Consider the following 17066-nt stretch of genomic DNA (forward strand, 5'->3'; position numbering starts at 1 on the left):
AATCAAATGTTAAGGGATGAAATTGAAAATAAAATTCAATTAGAAAAAGGATAAAAAATAAATAAATAACAATTAAAAAAATAAATATCAAATTTGATACAAAAATTAAATGAAGCCAAATAATAAGGGAGTAAATTGAAGAAAACAATTAATAAAAAAAATTAAATAGCAATAAAATTAAGCAATGAAGATCAACATTTGACTATCACATGTCATCAACTTGATTATTAAAAAAAAAAACAAAAAGATATGGCCCTTGAACATAAGTTATAAAAGCTTTGTTTTTTAAGATCAAATGAGTCATTTTATTTTATTGTTCTAATGTTTTGTGATTTTATCTAGGGTTAAAACCTAAGCTCTCATAATTTTTTTTTTGGTTAATATTTAGTAACATGATATATAGGAATACGTGGCTAATTAAGGTTGTCTATAAGGTGAAGTTACCTTGCAATAATGTTTTTTTTTTTTAAATGTTATTTTTTAACAGGTAGGTAGCTAGGAAGTCGAGCAACTATTCTCATAAATAAATAAATAAATAAATAAATTCATGTGTTAGCTAGCCTGTCCTTGCGTTTTGTTTTGTTTATGTATTTTTAATCTAACCCTATGTTATAGCTAGCTGAGCTGAATGAAAGGAATGTTGCATCTTAATTAAGTGCAAGTAACCAAGGAGGTTAATTAATTAAACAATGCAATTTCTGTAAACACACTCAAGCAAGCACGCAAAGGAATAACCTAATTAGAACACAAGCTCATAGTTCATCACACTGTGTTGGAAGGAATGACAAGGTTTCCTTCTCAAGATCATGGAGCACTAACATGTTCTGTTGCTGAATATTGCCGAAAATAGACATGCCACTTGAGCTCCCCATGGCCAAGCAAGCTACTCCCATGCTTGCATCAGCAATCATATAGTTTTCGGCTGGCAATTCCAAGTCTGCTCCATCAAAGTGGAATACCAACTTAGGCACCTCTATATCGGTCGAGCCTGATGGCAATGTGAAGCAAACTTCGAGCCCCGTCGAGCCGGAATTGTCCACCGGGAGATTAATCTGAGAGGTGAACTCTTTGGCTACCAAATCAAAAGCACTTTGTTCTAAATAGGTTATTGTAGTGCCAGAGTCAATAATAAGGCCACCACTTCCATCTTCTTGGAGTGAAAAGGTAGATTTCTTGATAGGTAAGCTAGTGTCACCCACTGATATTCCTTCAAGGGAAAGATAGTAAAATGATGGCTGTGCTGAGTTCTGGATTAAAGGGGTGGTCTTGATTTCACTGTCTGATGCTTTCACACTTGCTAGAGATCCCATCAATAGTGTGCTGGCTTTTGTGTCATCAACAGAGGTTAAGCAATATGAGAACTTGGGCTCCTTGAGTTGAGAAACCAATGACAAGGGTCCACGGCCAAGCCCCACTAGGCCAGAACCCTGGCTGAATCCACTTCCCTCGTTATCTTCCCCGCAACCGAATGCAACTTCAGGAACTGAAACCTTGCCAAACGTGAGAGTTTCGCTTGCCAGCATTCCTTGTGTTGAAGAATAATCGCCATAACCATACAGATATTCGCAGCCATCGCTGCAAGTGGACTGGGGTAATGCTTCACATAATTTGCTAGAACATGATAACTTAGAGAAAGAAGAGGACTTTTTTGGATCGAAAATAGGAGTGGGTTGATCAAAACACTGTGTGCAAGGCTTGCACTGAGTCCATATCAAATCGCTACCTGTGTCCATTATTGCAGAATAAGTCTCCGGTGGCGTGCCAATAGCTAGCTTCATCAAGAACTCGCCATTCCCGGGAAGAACTGGGGCATCAATCTCAGAATTAGAAGATGCTACCAGTGCCATTGCTTTGAATCTTTGCAACCTGTGTCTTCCACGCTTAACCCCGTGTTGAATACGCTCGAATTTCGTTAAGTTCTTACCCGAATCAACATGTTTGAGCTTCACTCGGAAGCCATTTTGCACCTTTGGATGCTCTAAAACTCGCCGTGATGTAGAAAATGCATGAGAAAAACCAAAGGCGAAAATTGCCAGTGCTACTACTAAAGACAAAGAAGACATATTAGCCATGAGTATTGCAGTCACCTTGAGATGAAAACAAAGTCTAAGTTCGTTGAAGATAAAAGACGAGGGGTAGTGAAGGTTGTGTAGGTTAGACAAGGACGAAAATGGTCTTGCCTGATGGACTTTGGTCTCTATAAAATGGGAGAACAAAATGGAGAGAGCGTGTAGGGAGAAGACTTGGAGAGATTACAGGAGATTAGAGGGTTTAAAGTGGAAACCAAGCCATCTCAACTTGTAGTGGAGGTTGAGATATCATCGGGCATGAGAGTGAAACTACAGGCCAAGTCATGCGTGGTGGTTGGGAAAAATGAGACTGAAAACTCACAGGTTTGCTACAACCTTTTTGAAAAAGAAGGGCTCACACCTAGAAAGTAGTTTGCAAGGCTTGTAGATAAAAAAAAAAAAAAAAGTTTGCTTCAAGAAATAAAAATCAAAATATCATTGAATTTTTATACTCTAATAACTCATAAAGCACAAGAAAACATACCCTTATTATTTTTATATCTTTTATTCTTTGAATAACCATGTATTTTTGAGCTTCCCTACAATTTGTCATATTGATGATGCTAAAATCATAACATTTGTATTCATTTGCTCTGACCAAATTCGAGCATAATTGATCATCATTGTTGTTAAGGCTAAAATCATTTACTTGTTGCTTGAGATCCACAACTCGATGAATGATGTACATATTGCATTATAAACAAACCGTAAGGATTTCTTTTCCCCCCATAAATTAGAAAATTCATAAAAACTCTCCTTTGATATATAGAATGGAAGGATATTTATCATACAATCTCTTATCCTTTATCCACATATTTTAACTCATTGATTCTCTCTGTCTTGGCTTCTTTCAACGTATAATTCAATACATTTAAAGAGATTTAAAATAATTGTGCTGACGTTTGGTGAGCTAACAGGTGAACAAATTGTAATTAGGTATTGATGGAACAAATTTAGTTGGTTTGATGGTTCTATTACAGCAGATATATGTCATCTCTGTACTCTTACATCTGTCTTCTTCTTCTTTTCTCCTTCTTGTTTAGAAAAAATCATAGCTCCAAGATGTAGCTCATAAGTGGAGGTGGCCAAGGGCAGGTCGTGAATTAGAAGATTTAACTCCCGAGTTAGGAAGTCAATCTATTCTATAATTTTTAAGAGAAAAAAAAAATAATAATATCATTTTTAATAGGTTTAGGATCTATTTGAGAGTATGATTGTGGTTATTTTTAAAGTGTTTTTCGTGCCGAAATGTATTAAAATGATGTTTTTTTTATTTTTTTAAAAATCATTTTTGAAATCAGCGCATCAAAACAATCCAAAACATACAAAAAAATTAACTTTTAGTAATTAATTTTTTGAATTTTTAGAGAACACGGTTTGCACACAAGAATAAAAAAACGAGTTTATTTTTTTGTCAAGAAAAAAAAACCAATTCCAAATAAATCCATGGTTTTATAATACGGAAAGAACTACCCGTCCATCCAAAAATCAAAATAAATTAACATATATTTAGTTTTGACATTAGGAGTGAATGACCCTTTTTGTTCTTTTATAATACAGATGTACTTATAATGTATGGATTAGGATTCCTCTCATCATCGGAATAATACAACTAGTTGAGTTAATTAATCTATGCATACCCTCCATTTTATACTTATAAGAAAATAGAACATTTCATGGTTTTCTTCTTAATTATCAGATATTCTAAGCATTTGATTCTAAGGAAATTGAGACAACGTAACCTATCATGTTATTCTTGATATAAGAAGATTTCCAATTACTCTTCATCTAATATTGTGCAAGATGATGGACGGTGTTTATATAATATTAGTAATGTATTCATCTGAGAAAAAATCCCAAGAAATTATCCATCAACGAAGAGAAAACACCACTTTCTTGATCTCATCTCCAAACCTACTGTGGAGCTTACGTGGGAAGAAAGCAAGCAAACTCAAGTGCTGAATGGAAAGGGTATGGGCACATCATACATCTAGAAGTATATATTCGAAATTAGTTTTCTCGAATAATATCAACCATTGATGGAATGGACTCCACTGATTGGTCCCAAAATACTCCAATCATCGAATGGTAAGAATGATTCAAAAAACCCTTTCATTATAGATATTTCAGGATCAATAGCATTCTGTTCTTGATTTCATGAATAATGCTATTACTTGATTTCATGTATTCTTGACTCAAATTTCAGCAGAATTGCTATTACTCCATGCAAGTTTTTGTTTTTTCTCAGTTGGATTTCCTGTCAGTAAAAGGTGTTCTAAGCTTTTCTCCCTTCACCAATTCCTTAAAGGATGAAACATTTGAGGTGGGGCCCAAAGGTAGGAACTTGAGTGAAGATACCGCACACTCGATCCTCATTCAGTCACTCTCCATAGGACCTTAAAGAGATATGCTGACCCAGAAGGAAAAGAAACATTTTGAAACAAAGTTTCTAATACGTGACAGACATGCATGGGATATGCCTTCCAGCTTTTAACATCTCATAACTTTAGTCAAGAAATATAGAAGCTTGAATATGAAGAAATTTGATGTTTGAAGGCTGTCTAAGGTGCAAAGAACTCATGACATTTTATATGATGATGCGAACGCAACAAAAGCAAATCTTCAGATGAGAAAGACAGCCCTACAGTTCCAACATCCTTTTATCTATGGAATGATAAGTTTCAGTCAAGACATTAAAATTCATAGAAAAATCAAGGGGAAAAAAGAAATTTTAGCCTAAATATGTAAGACAATCGGATGAACCAAAACAATAATTTAAGTGTCAAGAGATAATCTAGAGAATTTGTGGTTAAATATTAGGGAGAGAGTAGTAATTTTCAGCACCATGCGAAAATGCGTGGAAGCAACAAGTGAATCCTTGACAAATGCATATTAGTGTGATTGACAAAAATTCAACAATCTTGCTACTTATAATTCTCTTGTAAAAGCTCAGTCATTACTTCCTACTTGCATGGATACAACATACAGGCATTGAATTGATGCCATCAACCAATTCCAAAAGGTCGACTCTGTCGAGATTTATTCTTACCCGACAGTTTCATCTGGTCTGTATGATCTTCTTCCACTTCCAGCTTTTTCCTCCAAGCAACCTCTTCCTTTTGTCTTTTAATCAGCTCTAGTTCACAAAATCGTTCCTCATCTTTCCTTTGTTGCTCCAAGGCTTCTCTTCTCTGTGACTCTTCCACCCTCCTACTATTCTCTTTCAGCATCTTATCCAGCTCTTCTCTTTCTTTTCGAGCTTGTGCCTGAGTGGTCATATTTACATCAAAATGTGCATGAGGCCAAAATCACAGAAACATCTAATGAACTGGTTTCAGAGAGTGGCAAATATCTGATACTTCTAGCTTATTAATATGCATTTAGCAATTAACTTTCAATTGTTAGCAAATTCCATATCAGATGGGACACTGTTGGGCACAGATGAAAAAGGAACTGATATGAATTCAAACAATTAACTATGATGCAGTCCCCTTAAATATGACAGATAGAGCAGATAAATCCATATCTGAGATGGATCATGTAAGAGGGCAGAAGAGAAGAAGTGATTCCGCACAGTTAGAGGTAGGGGAAACTTTTTAGTAGGGACCAATTCAAATACCTATCTAGGTGCACAGTTCAACTGATGAAAATGTTGGCTTCTGGCTTTGTACCTGTAATGATACGAGTAAATATAGACATGTATCTTTTTCCAAAGGATGTCCAACCCAAACAGTCTTTGCTCTAACAGCTATCCTCTCTAGTTTCATGTTTGAAAACTACCAGGCTTTGCTGTACTTTGAGGCTCTTTTATGCTGAGACTTCACTCACCCATGATTTTGCTGAATAGTCTTTGACATTTATCTCCTTTAGAAAGAAGTGAAATACTAAATTTACGGAATAAAAGAGAAAACTACAAGCTCTACATGCTCGGTGAGGAAATAAGAAAAATTTAATGGAGCACCTGCCTCCTTCTGATCAGTCTTGCCCACTGTAATAACCTCCTATTACTCGAAGTCTCAGTTCCAACCCAACCTTAGTTTCCTCAAAGTATGATGACACAACAAACCAAGTCTTTTGTGTTTGAATAGTATAACTGACCAAAGCCCCTATTACTCATTGCCTCAGTTCCATCCCAGCCCTAAGGTGCTCTGTGGACAGTTGCCACAAGTGATTTACATTCCAATATCTATATCACAGCAAACCCAAGTCGTTTGTGTGTGCATGGTATGATTATAAATGTTTGAAAACGACAGTTCAATGCTGGGAATTTGGTTAGTTCTCCATTATCCAGGGGCTTCACACAGACAGCTAAAGATTACTTATGCCACATAAGGGACAACTATATTTACTTCGGCAATGACAAGCGTCAACAGAAACAATCAACATTCCTGACAGTCACAATATTGATGAAGAAAGATACAATGACTGGTAATTCAAGTAACTTCTCAAGCTATCTTAAAAGTGGAAATCCCAACTAAAGCCTTGAAACTCATTATGATTTTTAAACATGGTGATAAAGCATGCAATACATGTACAAGACTCAACAATCTATCCCCACCACTACAAGAAGAATAGAAGTCTTAGTATTAACAAGCTGGCTTCAAATCACAATTGTCAATGCCACAATTTTTTCCCCTTTCAAAAACTCCTTGCAATCTAAAAATAGACATTAAAAAGAATGACAACTATATAAATAGGTCCACTTCCTTTAATTATTTTACATGTTAAGGTCCCAATTTTTTATGACTATGAATGAAGTACCCAAAAGACAGGTGGCAGGTGGAAGCTCGTAACCAATACTTTATCGCAGCTAAATTTTTTATATTCAAGCCCCCCACAATAAGAGACCAGTAACTAGTGAGAGTTCAAGATTCTTACTTCTTTCCTTCTTTCCTCAACAAGAGCAGCTTCCTTTTCCTTAAGCAGTTGAGCTACAACATCATCAAACAATTTCTTCTGACCTTCTTCTATCCGCCTCTCTATTTCTGACTGGACTTCCTCAGAATTTAATTTCTCTTCCACATTTTTCCGAATGGATTCCTCCAGTCTCCTAGTAGTCTCTTCCTCTAATAGGTTTAGTTCAGCCTCTAGTTGACGCCTGATAACAATCACAGTAAGAGTAATTTCATTAAGCATGCAAAAGCTCTCCTAAGTAAACTGCAGATTTCCACTTCGAGGTTATATTGATGACAAGCGAACTCTGATGTGGAAGTACAAATAAACAGGGAAATAATTGTTCATCAAACAATGCATGTTAGAATAAGTGGTAGCTCATTAGTTCAAAAAACCCCCCATAGAAGCTAACCTGTCACTTGTCACAACTACAGATGAACTACTCGTTGAGAACCGGAAAAAACCAAATGGAGATAAATCACCATGGCTAAAAAAATTGAAGAAATTATGCTAGCAATAATAATAAGACGTTGGTGGAAACATGCATAAAGTATTTACCTCTTCTTCTCTTCCTCCTCTTTCTTTAATTTCTCAACAGCAATTTTGGTAGAAGCAATACTTGTACTTCTTGACCTAGACAATGGAGACAATGATTCAGTCCTACTTCTACTTCTATGTCTTCTACGTCGCCTAGAAGGTGTCGGAGACCGACTTTTACGCCTCCTGTAACTCGGTGAACGACTTCTCTGATGGCGCCGAGGGGGTGGAGAATCAGAATCACTTTTCCTCCTGCACTAAAAAAATTTACAACTTTACAACATCACAACACATCCTTTTGAAAGTAATCAAAAACCCACCAATGGGATCATCATTTCACCTCCATATTGCCCCAAATTGGACTGTAAGGTTGCATTTAAGGACTAAAAATTAAAAAAACAGAGCCATTACAAGATTGAATAAAACTGACTAAAAATCACAACTTTACAACATCACAGGAGACCCTTTTGAGAGTAAAAAAAGATCCACAAGTTGGATTATCAAATCAATTCCATAATTTACTAAACCAGATTACAAGATTGAATTTTTAAGAACAGGAAAACAAAGAACTAAAGCGTCATAGCTATTGATGCAAAGAGTATGTGACCTGGAGTGAGAATTGGAATAAGAAGACCGGATGCGGTCAGCCCTTCTGCTTCTTCTTCTTTGGGGGTGGTCTGCCGGCGACGGTGAGCGCCTCCGCCGGTGCGACGGCGAGCGAGATATGCTTCTAGCCATCTATCTATCTTAAGGTAATTCTACTGGTCATAAAGCTTACTTGCCTTTGTAAGAAATCTACTGACAATTTTTTGATTGTGCCTAGTTGGCTTTAGTTGCTGTATCAAATTATCAATAGTCCAGTCCACTTGCCTATCTTAATTTTCTCTTTTGTTATGAAGCATATTGTTATGGTTCAAACTTGAGGGACTGAAAAGATATATTGCTCTAACTTGAAGTAACTTAAATTGCAGTTACGTTGACTTTGAATCCAACATGGCACTCTTAAACCACCACTAGAGTAAAATAATTGAAAAATTAATTAAATTAAAAAATTAGAAAAAAAGATAATTAAAAAAATCAAATCGTTAAAAAAAACCGATTAAATTAATTAGAATTTTGAAAAAACTAACCGGTTCAGTTTGGTTTCAATTTTATAAGTCTAAAACCAAAAAAACAGAACCGAATCGAATTCAAACAAAAAAAAACAGAAAAAACAAAGTTAAACTGAAAAACTGAATCTCATTAAAAATGATCACCCCTAACCACCACCATAAGTATGATGATGGTTAAATTGAGTGTTTTTTTTATATTATTATAGTGTATTTTAGTTTAAAAAAGATTTGAATTGATTTTTTAGATGTTGTTTTTGTGATTTTGTTATAATGATATTAAAAAGTATATATATATATAATATTATTTTAATATATTTTTAATTAAAAAATACTTTTAAAAAGTGTTATGTACTATAATATTAAACTCACAAACCGGATAAATATCAATTTAAATGAATCAAATCTATTTTTTAGAAAAATGAATTGAACCAAATTAAATAAAACAATTAAATTATTTGTTTAAGTTTATTCATTTTTTTTAAATTGAAAATCGAAACAAAGCCGATTTTGTTTTTAATTTTTTAACTATAATTATTAAAAAAAATCATTTAATTTAATTAATTTCAGATAAAATCTTTATGAATATTCTAGATAATTCAGTAAATTTATTCACCCCTACTTTAAGTTTACCTGCTAGATTAGATTGAGTACAAATTCCAAAAAGAGGATACAAGGAAATTAATTAATAAATTAGTTTTGACATGTGAAAGTTGATTTGAGGATATGGTTGATGTTAATACCCAAATTAAAATAAATAAATAGTGCGTCTGCATGTTACTTTTATCATGTTTTTTTAATTGATATTATGGAAAATCATTTTTTATTTATTTTATAAACCTATCAACATAAAGAAATTTAATCAGCAATATTCAAACAATTGAGTCTTGCCTCCAATCCTTTCTTCTTTGGACATGGAAGAGGTGAAAGGCCCAAAAAGTAGATAATTCCCTGAAGAGAAATCTCAGAGGCAGACCATTCCCAAACCATATATACCATATATCCTCAGGCAATTGTAACAGGTACAAACATAGAAGATGGAACTGGCATTTTCTGTATGCCAGCCACATGGTATAGTATATTTTTCAAGTAATTTTCTTGCTTATGTACAAAAATCTATAGCATAAAATATGGTAACCATGCATTAGTTTGATAAGTGTGTCTCAAAATTGATTCCATGCATGTTGGAGAAGCTCTATCTTGCCCTGGACAATTGTATAGCTTCTTGGTCAATACTTGAATCTTCGGCCCAGATATATTGTTGAGACATGAGTACTGCCAAGTCTTGGTTCATAGCATCCTCAAGCTGCTCCCACTTTGCCCATCTCTCGGCCAGGCCTATGCCTCGCAGCATTTTCACCACTTCTTCCATTTTGGGGCGGCCTTCAGGTGAGCTATGCGTGCAGAGCAATGCAACCTGGACTATAGTCTCGACTTCTTTGCGGTCGTAAGTTTTCAAATTTCCATCCACGATGTCATCAAGCCTGTTTTCCCTCAACAACTTCTTGATCTGCATATCAGATTTCCATCATTTTAAGTCAAGCATAACAGAAGCATGCAGGAATGTGTAGAATGAGATGCATACAAGCAAAAAAGAACATTCTGCGAGCAGGGATTTTGATATACAAATATATCTAGTATAAATTCTGTAATGGGCCAGAAAGTTTTAGAAGTCTTACATGGTCAAGCAGAAGAACTTCCTCTTCCTCCTCGAGACGAGAAAGGTCTATTGCACGCTGACCGGTTACCAGTTCAAGAAGTGTAATGCCATATCCGAACACATCTGTCTTTTCCGATGATTTTCCAGTAGATAGGTATTCTGGGGCAATGTGACCCATGGTACCACGCACCTGAGTAGTAACATGAGTGAATTTCGTGTCAACTAGTTTTGCTAGCCCAAAATCTCCTAGAACAGCTTCAAAATTGTCATCTAACAGGATGTTCGCAGCCTTTAGATCGCGATGTATAATCCTAGGATTACAATGCTCATGTAGATACTCCAATCCGTGCGCTGCACCAAAGGCAATTTTTTTCCTTGTTGGCCAGTCCAAGCCTTTCTCACCAGGCTTTAATTCTATAATGTAACATATGTCACTGTCATGAAGCGATTTCGAAGAAGAAAAAAAATTCTATTTATAACATGAAAATCTCAAAGATGGATTGAGACATGGTGGTATTCAAAGAAATACCTCTCAAGCGGTATGCAACGCTAAGATTTTGCATGTATGGATAGACCAGGATTCTCTCAGATGAAGTTGTACAGAATCCAACCAACTTTAGAAGATTCTTATGAACAGCAACACTGATAAGTTGAACTTCTCTCTGAAATGCAGCCTCTCCACCAGGACTGTAATAATCTGCAAGTCGTTTCACAGCAACCTTCATGTTGTCTGAGAGGATACCTTTGTAAACTTTTCCACACCCTCCTTGACCAATTATGTTGCTTTCACTGAAATTGTCTGTTGCAAGCTGAAGCTCACGCCAAGAAAATCTCCGAAGCTGCCCAAATGTAATTTTGCGGTCGTCTTCACCTAAAGTCATGTAAAAGCTGGAGTTTAGGTACCTTCAACCAACAACAACATTGAAACGAATTCAACTACACGAGGAAAACATAAATTACCAGCAACATCAACAAAGATATCATTTTTCTCTTTGTGAAATTGATGATATCGGTATGCCAGAACAGCCAAGAGTATCAGAAGAATGAAAGCACCACAGCTGGCCGAAGTTGCAATTACTTTGAGTCTTGACTTGCTGGTTGAAACTGCAAAGCTCTCATGTTTAAGCTCCATCTGGAGATTAATGTCGAAGAAAAGAATAGTGACAAAATGCAGTGTCTTCAAGAAACTAACCTCGAAGAGGAGACCCCGAGATGCAAGGTTCTTCCAAGCTCAGGCCACAAGCAAGATGAGTTGCTGTAAAACTGAAAAACAAATAACAGCTAATGACAAGCAAATCAAGCTTGATAATTATGTGCCTAACATTAAAACAGATAATAGGATTTAATAACTCAAGATATAAACTGTTTGGAGATTTCACTCGACCAAGTGATGAGATAGAAGATGAAAAGATATGGTTAGAGGATAAAAACCAAACGAAAGTTGGAAGAATTGAAAATTCTAATGAAATTTACTTGAACATTGCAACAGAAAAGAGTTTCCCTGGTATTCTTCCAGTTAAATTGTTAGATGAGAGATCCCTGTCAAAGAAAAGGTATCGTAAGTAATATGAACATAGTCATCAACAGAATTATGATCTTTGCAAGAGCAAGACTGCCGAAAAGCCTTGTAGAACCAGTAAAATGACTGAAATTTAAAACAAAGCCATGTTCTAAGAAACTTTCATAACAAAAATGAATACGCTGATGCTTCGTGCATACAAGAACAAAACAAGGAAATATGACTCTTCAGGAGGCGTTAAAGGAATCCTTACAAATTTTTCAAATTGGATAGCTGACCCCAAGTGGTAGGTATAGAGCCACTGAATTTATTGCTGGCAAGATTTAGATTTTGTAGATGCACCATGTTGCCAAGATAATCAGGTAAGGGCCCTGACAGACTATTGTTCTGCAATTCCCTGCATGGAGAATTTTAAGTTTTATGAACATGGCCATAATTTAGCACCATCGTACATCATGGAACCATAAAAGAATACAAGATTACAAGGTTGCGTTTGGTTAGTCTCTCAAGACAAAAAAAAAAAAAAAAACAATACAAAAGCGACCAAAACATGTTTGGTTAGAGAGATAGGGAAGGAGAAATAAAAATAAAAATGTTTTTATGATAATTTTTAAGTGAATTATTATCCTTTCTATTTCTTTCAAAATAGAAAGGATAGGAGACGTTTCCCCTCTATCCCAACTACCTTCATCTCTTCTTTAACTGATTGTTCTCCCAAATTAGCATCAATTTCAAATTCATCGTCTATCTTCAATTGCATCAATTTTAGTCCCAAAACTTTCTATACATGCTAAAACAGAGAAAGTGCTAGGTTTGGTTGATGGCGGATCTTATATTCTGAAAAATGGAGTAAATTATTGCCATCAGTATTTCCACATGAAATGAGAATATTGGATCAGGATATCAATTCGCACTAGAAATACTTTGGTTCAGATTTGCGTTTGCAAACTGTCTAAATTGATAAATAGACGAATGCTCATGCAAATACATACTGAAAATCCATGTGACTTCCAAGCTAGCCAGAAACTTACAGGGTAACCAAAAACTTCAGTTTCGTAATTGCAGGTGAAAGAGTTCCCGAAAATCCAAGTGAATTCAGGCTCCTGCAAATTAGAACATTCAGAGAGTAAATGCACAGCAAAATTAACCCACGAAACCACTATTCGAATAAAAATGCAGCACTCCAGCAAGTAAAAATCCCGCGGCCATCCCTCTTGATATCAGAAGTGTGTTGCTAAAATAGGCAAAACTGAAGTTTATCTCCAAATACAGGCGCACTTACAGGGATTCAACATGTCCATTTCTGCAAATGACATGAGTCCAACTAAAGCAAGGACTCACTAAATTTGTATCCCAATTTATCTGTCTATTTGAATCATTGAGTGCCAGCAAAAGATCTCTTAAAGCATTACCTAAACATTAGAGAAAGATTAAACTTGTCAGTAGAAACTAATGACGGGCAGCAGCACCCTATACTCTTTTATCTTGACATTTCAAATTTTAGCCTGTATCTCAAAGCCTTACATTTTCCCACCAACATCAGCATTTGGTGCGAACAGATAACACGGTATTAATGAAAATCGTAGATAAATACTGTACCTTCAGTGTCAGGTTCCTTGGTTGAAATAGTGATTTTCAAAAAATTGAGCAGAATAAGACAGTTGATAACTAGCTTCAGGGGATTCCAGAGAGAAAAGACTCCGAACATGTATCTGTATTTGGTGTAGCAGAGAGATTCAGTCGAAGACGTCTTGCCGCCGCTTGGATGTCCTAATAAAGAAAAAGTTTTATGAGTTTACATGAGCAGATCATAAGATCAAAATTTGATCCTTATCTCGCCCAACATGTACATCAAATTCTCAATAAAATGTTAGAGCTTTAAAACAAACTAAAATTAGCTTAGGATTAAAGTGTTATGACAAATACGTTAGAAGCAAGAAGGATATCAGCTTTTCTGGCAAGCATATGAAGCACAAATAAAGTATAGAAAACCAATGTTTACATCATTATAGCATATTAACATTCTGTCTCGAGTAATAGTGCTGTCATCCATCATTTTGGTGCCTGACTTCTCCATTTTTCAAGAACAGTTAGCAACTTCCATTTCAACTAAAGACTTAAAGATGTTTCTTGGTATGTTCAAAGCACCAAACAATACAACTAACGTTACTGTTTAAGCAGAGGCTGTTCACTTTCCCTGGAGTTCAAAATCCAAAACACACTGATTTTCTGTTTTTTCTTTCTTTCTTTCCAAAATCAGTGACTGGTGTGGTCAATGATTAGCATGCTGCTAGAAAGAGCTGTGAAACCATGGTGATTCCATCACTTTTAGGTCTACTAAACTATAACTTTTTTCAGAATTTTTATCCACAGCAGGATGCTCCAATCATTTAAAGTAATAGACCAAAGCATTCACAATTCTGATTTCCCAGTCATGGTACTATACATTATGCCTTCTCCAACAAAATATAACTTTCTATCTTAAGATCATGCACTTTTGATTTTTAACTTTTTTATATGCAAGGTTACCTTTTTCCTTTGCATCAAGCCTCTAGGAGACCTTCTAGTTCTACCTCAATCACCTAGCCTAATGTTGCCTAAGATTGTGAAAAGGGGAAAAGGCGAGCACACCGAAACAGAAAAGCTAAAATTCAATCACCTAGTTAAACATGCAGTGGGAAGTTCAATCTAAGCTTATCCACATTCCATGAAGAAACTATCTGACAGAAAAATGTTCCCATTATCCTCATTCTCCACAAGGTTGAAACCATTTATTACCCTCCACACACCATAATGAGACAAGGCAAATTCTTCTCCCACTACTGCCACCCCACAAACTTTGCAGGACCATAAATGGTTAATGGTCAATGGAACAAGAAAATATTCTGTCTTCTATCTTCATACTTCACATTAGTAGTGAAAAACAGCAGATTTGTTTACTGAAACTCATAACCATTTCATCCAAATGAACATCAACAGAGTCTACCATCCCTCAGCATCACTAACAAATTTAACCAGCAAGGGACCCCCCACCACAGACAAACACAAAAATGAAATATATACTACTAGCCTGAAGAAACAAAAGAGAGAAGCTTTGAAATTGACAACAACCCAGAAAGAAATATACCAAAATTAATCTTTTGATGTAACAAGTAATATAAAATTCACATTTAAGAACATGCCTTCCATGACTTTCCCGCATGAAACTCTTGTGTGTGTGTGATCAAGAAAGCAGAGAAAAGAAAAGAAACATACCTCTATTGTCTTTAGCCATGACAAATGCAGCAAACGATGAATGAATAAAAAAAGGTGGTGGCACAAGAAGAAGAAAATGAGGAAGCTGAACACAGTCATTATTATGATTATCATAAGGAATAAATTATGATTAATGCATTGGACCCACAAAGCATTTTGATATGCAAGAAAGGGATTCTTTGAAAGGCCAATAGCATAGAATATGAGAGGGACTAGTGGTATTATTGGTGGAGGATGAGAATGAGAATCCCACTAATTGAACTTTGCTTTGCTTTTGCTTGCAATTGGATTGCATTAAAGATAATGATGAACACTTTTTTTTGTTGGCGTTGTTTCTTCTAAGATATCCAGACCACATGAGATGCTTTTTGGTTTAGCCCATAGTTGCAATGGCATGCATATCCATGAGAAGACTACAAGTATGTGTTTTTAGAGAAGCTTCCAGCCTGAAGGTAACCATGTTTTGTTGAATAACTTATTTACCTGGTCCCTGGGTTTTAAACACAGTTTCAACTTAGTCCTTTATATTTAGAATATTATTTTCATCATAGTTATTATACCTGACCTGTTGCCTGATCCAATTAAGAGTTAATCTGCAGGTCATTTAATTAATCCAAATCAATATTTTTTTTATAATCAAAATTATATAATTATATTTTTTCAGTTTTGGTTTTGACTTGATCGGATTTAGACTGAATTTAACCAAGTCAACTTAATCACAGATTAACCCATTGGATCACTTGATTTTGATCAAGTTAATATTAAAATTGATTCATATCAAAACCCGATCTAAAATAAGCTTTGAATATATTGTTTTTTAGATCAATTTACTAGACCAAACCAAGTTTAATAACTATACCTTTTATGTTTTTATATAAAAATAACTTAATCAGTATCTTGATTGTTGATGAAGTTGGATTTTTATAAGTGTTGATTTCTCCTTAAAGTCCAACTCTCAAAGTTCCTCTTCAGTAATTTAAATTGTCAAACGTTGTGCTTGCAATAAGTTCGGGAAAAAACTGGTAAATGTTACAATTTTTAATAAATGAAGGACTAAGTTATAATCTTGTTTACAATGCAGGGACTGGACAGCATTTTACTCATGCTCCGTTATACGGAGACAAGAAGCACACTTGGTGCACACTTTTGTCAGAGCAAGAATCTATCTATCCTTCCTACGGATGTCTTTGCTTTAACAATGTGATGCACATGTAGGGGCTTTACTTTATTTGTTAAATGGACATTTTGTGCCCACATGTCAACATGATTGGTCTGTCCAGTGAATACATCAAATTTAATGGATTTTTTTTAAGGATGAAAAAATAATAAATATTATTTTCAAAAACATGTTTTCTCTATATTAAAAAAAAAATAAAAACTCATTGAATAATTATCCCAAATGTTTCAGAAATGAATTTACATTTATATTTTATCTTTATCTCTTTAAATATTATTTATCTATCTGAGTGGTGTCTTGCTTTAACAATATGATGCACATGTAATGGCTTCACTTCAGCTGTTAAGAGGACATTTCGTGTCCACATATCTACATGATTGGTCTTCATTTTTATTTTATAGTTTATACCACTACTTTCGGTTTTCTATGTGGATAAATGACAGTACATTGACTTTTTGATAATTTATTTGATTAATTTGGAGATTTTAATGTTTTGTGCGAAGAGAAAAACATAAAAAAGTCTTATATTATGAGTTTTATGATTTTGGGTTTATTATAAAATTTAAATCTTAAAAAATTTGTTAAATCACCATAAGATATTTTTTTTGGTTTATAAAAATCACTCTCGCCTTATTATATATGAGTTTGATAATGTAATGCAGAATGCTTTTATAAAAATATTTTTCAATTAAAAATATATAAAAAATAATTATATATATTTTTTCATATTATTGCATCAAAATCATTAAAAATACATACAAAAACATCAATTTAATATTTTTTTAGTTGAAAACAATTTAAAAATTAAATTGAACTACAAATATAAACGAGTTAAACTATAAAAATG

General features: G+C 34.7%; 3 protein-coding genes across 3 annotated transcripts; all 3 read right to left on the bottom strand.

Annotated features, from left to right (window-relative positions):
- Window positions 1-629: 629 nt before the first annotated feature.
- Window positions 630-2269, bottom strand: LOC133668836 (aspartic proteinase nepenthesin-1-like). The gene has a single exon (XM_062088852.1). It carries the CDS (start codon window positions 2070-2072, stop codon window positions 753-755), a length of 1320 nt encoding a protein of 439 aa, XP_061944836.1. The 5' UTR covers window positions 2073-2269; the 3' UTR covers window positions 630-752.
- Window positions 2270-4864: 2595 nt separating this feature from the next.
- Window positions 4865-8364, bottom strand: LOC133667923 (uncharacterized protein At1g10890-like). The gene is made up of 4 exons (XM_062087635.1): window positions 8107-8364; window positions 7521-7751; window positions 6948-7167; window positions 4865-5335 (listed from the first exon to the last, which is right to left on the bottom strand). Exons 1-4 carry the CDS (start codon window positions 8235-8237, stop codon window positions 5075-5077), a joined length of 843 nt encoding a protein of 280 aa, XP_061943619.1. The 5' UTR covers window positions 8238-8364; the 3' UTR covers window positions 4865-5074.
- Window positions 8365-9586: 1222 nt separating this feature from the next.
- LOC133667986 (probable LRR receptor-like serine/threonine-protein kinase At5g63710) lies at window positions 9587-15222 on the bottom strand. Its single transcript, XM_062087711.1, has 11 exons — window positions 15043-15222; window positions 13387-13557; window positions 13070-13199; window positions 12819-12890; window positions 12041-12184; window positions 11742-11807; window positions 11461-11531; window positions 11229-11372; window positions 10798-11139; window positions 10288-10682; window positions 9587-10118 (listed from the first exon to the last, which is right to left on the bottom strand). The coding sequence occupies exons 1-11, from the start codon at window positions 15059-15061 to the stop codon at window positions 9804-9806; spliced, it is 1869 nt and encodes a 622-aa protein (XP_061943695.1). The 5' UTR covers window positions 15062-15222; the 3' UTR covers window positions 9587-9803.
- Window positions 15223-17066: the final 1844 nt, after the last annotated feature.

This window comes from Populus nigra, chromosome 11 (assembly GCF_951802175.1).
Source record: "Populus nigra chromosome 11, ddPopNigr1.1, whole genome shotgun sequence".
NCBI classification, from domain to species: domain Eukaryota; kingdom Viridiplantae; phylum Streptophyta; class Magnoliopsida; order Malpighiales; family Salicaceae; genus Populus; species Populus nigra.